Below are 6,000 nucleotides of genomic sequence, written 5' to 3' on the forward strand. Positions count from 1 at the left end.
TAGGGGAAGAAATACATATTTTCATTAGTATGTGAGCCTCTTAATAATTTCATTCCTCTTTTCCTCAACCCCGAGAGTGCCTTTATGTCCTGATTCCATACCAATACTTTGCCTTTCAGGAATCACCGTTTTACTCTCCCTCACAGTGTTTATGCTCCTGGTGGCCGAAATTATGCCAGCGACATCTGATTCAGTGCCATTAATAGGTGAGTAACAGCAGTATTAATGTTCAGTGAGCAATTTTATATTCAAACTTGCAACAAGGCCACAATAATATAGATCAGGAATTGTGTGTCTTCAGTAGATTTACTGGTTTAGAAGTCTTGGCTTATGGTTTGGGGGTAGGAAATTGCACAGTTGGCAAATATTTGGCGAGGAAAGAATTTACAATGCTTAAAAGTAAAAGGCTTATGCTGTGGTGCTGGGAGCCAATTAAGTGGTTAATTCTACTGCCATGACCCAGAGCCTCCAACATGTAGGGGCTTCTAATCTCTTCATTCATTCTATAAAAAGAGAGTCAGTGTGGTTACACCAGGGTTCAAATCCGCATTGGGTGACCTTGGGTCACTGCCTCTCAGTCTAACCCAACTCACAGATTTGTTGTGAGGATAAAATGGAGAAGGGGAGAACCAGAGACACCACCTTAAGCTCCTTGGAGGAGAGGTGAGGTATAAATGCAATGAATTTATGGCAGGGGGTTGGACTCGATGGCCCTTGTGGTCTCTTCCAACTCTATGATTCTATGAATAAATAAAAGGAATTAAATACTGCACATGTGCAGAAGTATTTCCTGTCTTGCACTCATCCTGTGCTTACTTTCTGGCAGGATAGAATAAAATGCCCATATCCACATGGGGCTCTGTGAACTCCATCCTTTGGATCCAGGATGTAGGGCTATCCAATAATTGTGGAGTCGGAAGGGACTACAAGGGTCATCTAGTTCAACTCCCTGCCATGCAGGAATCTCCCCAATGTAGGGCTCAAACCCTTGATCCTGAGATTAAGTCTCATGCTCTACCAACTGCACTGTCCTCTCTCCCGTGGCTTTCCAGACTCAAGCTTCCATCAGTCCCCAGCTAGCATGGCCAATGGCCAGGAATGGTGGGAGTTGTAGTCCAACAGTGTTTGGACTACAATGTTAGACTATTAGGTGAATGACAGCTATTTGAAGTGGCATTGCAGCCTAAATTCTCCCCATAACCTGGTCATTATTTCCTCCTCCTCCTCCTCTTCATCTTCTTCTCCTCTCCATTTGCAGCACAGTATTTTGCAAGCACCATGATTATTGTCGGACTTTCAGTTGTGGTTACCGTGATCGTTTTGCAGTATCACCACCATGATCCAGATGGGGGGAAAATGCCCAAGTGGGTAAGAGCCCAGATGATGCATATTTTCCCCTCCCTGTCTCTATATAACTGAAACCCTGCAGATCACAGTCCTGCTACAGGAGCAGGCAAGTCATTCTTGTTCCCCAGATATTAGTTGGATGAGGCAGCAAATGGAAATGGTTTGATAGCACATATGTCTTTGCAAGCATAGTTCAGCCATACATCAGAGATGGGGGACCTGTGGCCCTTCAGTCAAGGATGATGGGAGGTGGAGTTCTGGAGGCAACAGGTCAGGAGCATTGCTAGTGAGTGGCTCAGGGGACCTGAACCTTGGATTTTTCTGCCTGGTCCCTGGTCTCCTATCCTTCTAACTTCAAAAAACGTTTCTAAAAATCTTTACTTATGAAGTGGCTGGACGTGCTTCAAACTGCAGTCAGATCTCAGCCATTGGAGCAGATTCTACTCATCCCAAACAAACATATGTATGCATTTGTGTCTTCAGACTTCACTGTTGTCAAATGAAAGGCAGTATGTTAGGCTGTATGGAATAAGGCATCAAGGTCCATCATGATGCCCTCCCATAAAAATGATCTCAGGACTTCTGCTTGAGACCTTTGTGAGCTATTACCAGTCAGGGCTGAGTGTGCTAGGCAAGATGGACCATTGATTTTGCTAATCACCAGGTAGTTTCTTAACAAACAAACAGTAGAGAGGATGAAGACAGGATATTCAAAAGTGGTTTATGAGTTTCTGTGAGATCTTTTTTTTTTGCATTAGGTGATATATATATATCCCCAACATCTGGTTTAAGAATAGCTCTTAAACATTCCTGCACCGAGAGAGTTTGAACTGTCAATAAAAAATGCAAAACTGAAGATGATTAAAAATAGTGTGTTAAATTTGATTGAAAACAGTATTTTGATTTTGGAGAGTTTGAGATGAAAACAGGAGGAAACTGGGCAAATTGCAAAGCCTAGACATTATTGTCTTGAGAGAGAGAGAGATCTGAACAAAAAGTTTTTTGTAAAGTAGTTTATCTGGAAGACACTTTGCACATGTGTGGCTCAGAAGCCAATGGGGAGGTTTGATTTCACAAGACCCTGGCTCATACACAGGGACAGCCAAAAACATTTTGGCCCCTGAGGTGGACCCCAAAATGGAGCCCCTCTCCTCACTAGGGAAGAAAGGGTGAGGGAAGAACTACATCAGGAACGGGGCGGGGAGGGGAGAGAAAGATCTAAATTGGAATCTGCTGCCCCCGTGGATCCTGCTGCCTGAGGCGGTTGCCTCATCTTGCCTCATGGGTGGGCCAGCCCTGCTCATACATTCAGCTAGGACAGTTTGGCAGTAGAAGAAGTAGAGAAGCAACAGGAGCCTTTTTGTAGCATCCAGTACAACCTGGGCCATCCAAGTGTGTACCTAATTAATATGATCTTTCCCTCACTCTTTTGAGGGGAGAATTGTGTAAGCTGACCTTCATGTGACTGGCTAGTCATGTAACTAGCACATGTGGCCCTCCAGATGTTGCTGAACTAAAACTCCCATCATCCCTTACCATTGGCCATGTTGGCTGATGGAAGCAGGAGTCAAATAACATCTGGAGGGTCACAGGTAGGGATGGAAAGAATCATAGAACTGTAGAGTTGGTAGGGACCCCAGGGGTCATCCAGCCCAATGTCCTGCAATGAAGAATCACTGGCAGATGGCCATACAACCTCCATTTAAAAACCTCCAGTGAAGGAGGGTCCACCACCTTCTATGGTAGTCCATTTCATAGTCCAACAGCACTTACTTTCTTCCTAAAGTTATCTAGCAACATCTGGAGAGCCACAGGCGCCCATCCCTGTTTCGGCTGGATATTCTAGGCATTGAACTTGGCACCTCCTGCATGCTAAGAATGTGCTTTTCCACTGTGCTTTGGGCTCCCCTTTAAGGACTGCTCCTCCTCCACACTCTTGTAGTGCTAGCCCCCAACTGAATGTATGAACCAGAGTGGAGTGCAGGCACAGGGCTCATTGGTCAATGACCTTACCATTGCTAGACAAGCAAGTAACATGCAAGGGGCCAGATATCTTCCAAGATATAATAGCTACGGTGTGTTTTTATACATGTTTCCCAGACCAGAATCATCCTTCTCAACTGGTGTGCCTGGTTCCTGAGAATGAAAAGACCAGGGGAGGACAAAGTGCGACCAGCATGCCAGCATAAACAGCGTCGATGCAGTATGTCCAGCATAGATGTAAACACTGTGAGTGGGCAGCAATCCAGTAATGGGAATATGCTCTACATAGGCTTCAGAGGCCTGGAAGGTGTCCATTGCACCCCTACCACTGATTCCGGTGTGATCTGTGGGAGAATGACTTGCTCCCCGACTGACGAAGACAACCTCCTTCACAGTGGACATCCGTCTGAAACTGACCCAGAACTGGCAAAGATCCTAGAGGAGGTCCGATATATTGCCAACCGGTTCCGAGACCAGGATGAGGCAGAAGCCATTTGCAATGAATGGAAGTTTGCTGCTTCTGTTGTGGACCGCCTCTGTTTGATGGCTTTTTCGGTCTTCACAATAATTTGTACCATTGGCATCTTAATGTCGGCCCCCAATTTTGTAGAGGCTGTTTCTAAAGATTTTGCTTGACCTGCACTTGTGGACTTGCAAAAAAAGTTTTTTTTATGTTGGCAATCTATTAAAATATGTTAAGTAGCAATAGCATATTCAGTGCACTTGGCTTATATAGGATGATTGGATGCAAACTTCTTTTGGGAGGTACAGTCTAAGAAACGGACAGTATCGGTGTTAATAGCCTTGGCAACTGCTGGGGCCTTCTGTATACTGCATCATCTCGCCAATTTACCAAATCTGGTGCCCAGAATAAATTATTTAAGTCTATTTGCATCTTCTTTGCATTGTTTATTTTTATGTTCCTATATGCCTTCACACTTTCCCACCCCACATGTTAGACACTGTCTTTATTTCAAAAGAGATGAGAACCAGAGGCCATTGGGATGGCAAATTGAGCACCAGGTCCTCATTTCCATACATGGAAAGCTAGCATACCTGGAGTACATACAGAATATAGGCAACTCTGATCATTTGTGTTCCTGCCAAATGGTTACCAGATTTGGTCTTGATGACTACTGATAGGAACAGTGGAGGCTGGCCCACTGGGGGGCAGGGGGAACTGCCCCACCAACCTCAGCCTGCCCTCAGCCAGCCCCACCTGCATTCCTTCCTACTTACAAGTAGTCAAGGGGCTTGCCTTGTCTGCCAGCTCCATCCTCCTTGATCTCAGTATTGCCCCTTTTACATCTCAACAGTAGGGAGGAAGACTGGGACAAAGCTATTAATTGGTTCTGCCTTTCATTGGCTCTGGCTCCACATCCTGTTGGCCTCTCCTCCTTCCACCCCACAAATCCCAATGGACAGCAATCTCCAGTGCATAGGAAGGACTCCTGCGTGAGTGCCTAAGGGCCCTGCTCCTGCCACTCACCACTTGGCCCAGGGCGGGGCCTGCCTCATAAGGACGGTTGCTGCTACTGCTGCCGCTGTCCTGGAGGACTCGGAGGGGCGCAGAGTTCTTTTTAAAATGTTTTGAAATTTTCTTTTTCCCTTTTGAATTTTATTTTGGGGGTGGGTGGGATGGATGTTTGGTTGGGCTCGGGAATTTGTTTGATTTTGATGTGTTTGTAATTTTTAGTTTTTTGTTAGTATTGTTTTATTGTGCTTTTTAAAAAAAGAGTTTTATTTTGTTCTTAAGGGGAGGGGTCAGGGCTGCCAGGGAGTGGGTCCCAGCTAACAAAATGGCTGGAGCATGTTCCACAAGGGGGGATGCACTGGGACAACTGATCTCAGTGATCACGGGTAGGAGGAGGAGTTATGCTAAGACAAGACTGTGTCATTACAGAGAAGAAGAAGAAGAGAAGAGTTTGGATTTGATATCCCGCCTTTCACTCCCTTTAAGGAGTCTCAAAGCGGCTAACATTCTCCTTTCCCTTCCTCCCCCACAACAAACACTCTGTGAGGTGAGTGGGGCTGAGAGACTTCAAGGAAGTGTGACTGGCCCAAGGTCACCCAGCAGCTGCATGTGGAGGAGCGGAGACGCGAACCCGGTTCCCCAGATTAGGAGTCTACCGCTCTTAACCACTACACCACACTGGCAGGTTTAGTCGTTGTTTGAGGACTATCCCTGCCTCCGGGTCTGGTCCTGACCGGACGGATACTAGAATCAGCAAGGGATACCCACATGACCTGAAGGTGCTGCTGTGCAATGCCAGGTCAATGATTCATAAGACCACTGCCATCCACTGCCATCATGGATGGAGGACTTGACCTGTCATGTGTAACAGAGACTTGGTTGGATGAAGCAGATGGGCCTGTCCTTGCCGCTGCTTGTCCACCAGGTTTCTCTTACGCACAGCAACCCAGGTTATGTGGGCGGGGAGCGCGGGGTTGCAGTGATTTTTAGGAAGTCACTAGTTTGCACCAGTCATCCTATTGGGAACACCCAGTTTTCCAAGTGCATGTTCTGGAAAATGGGCAATAGGGGCAGTACAGAATTCCTTTTTTGGTGTACCGACCTCCCTGCTGCACCAAGGATTTCCTGCCCAAGCTGCTTCAGGTTATGGTGGATGTTCTCCTGGAGACACCTAGTTTCGTTGTCCTAGGGGATTT

At 46.3% G+C, this 6,000-nt stretch overlaps 1 protein-coding gene across 5 annotated transcripts in view; it reads left to right on the forward strand.

Moving 5' to 3' along the window:
* Positions 1–4,218, forward strand: part of LOC308573552 (neuronal acetylcholine receptor subunit alpha-7) — an 83,245-nt gene extending 79,027 nt beyond the window's left edge. For all 5 annotated transcript variants that reach the window (XM_081170637.1, XM_081170636.1, XM_081170638.1 and 2 more), the window contains 3 exons: positions 120–206; positions 1,259–1,368; positions 3,448–4,218. In XM_081170637.1, the coding sequence (XP_081026763.1) occupies positions 120–206; positions 1,259–1,368; positions 3,448–3,966 (716 nt within the window). In that variant the 3' untranslated portion in view covers positions 3,967–4,218. The remainder of the gene's footprint in view (positions 1–119; positions 207–1,258; positions 1,369–3,447) is intronic.
* Positions 4,219–6,000: the final 1,782 nt, after the last annotated feature.

Source organism: Podarcis bocagei, assembly GCF_964188305.1.
Source record: "Podarcis bocagei genome assembly, chromosome: 14".
Classification (NCBI taxonomy): domain Eukaryota; kingdom Metazoa; phylum Chordata; class Lepidosauria; order Squamata; family Lacertidae; genus Podarcis; species Podarcis bocagei.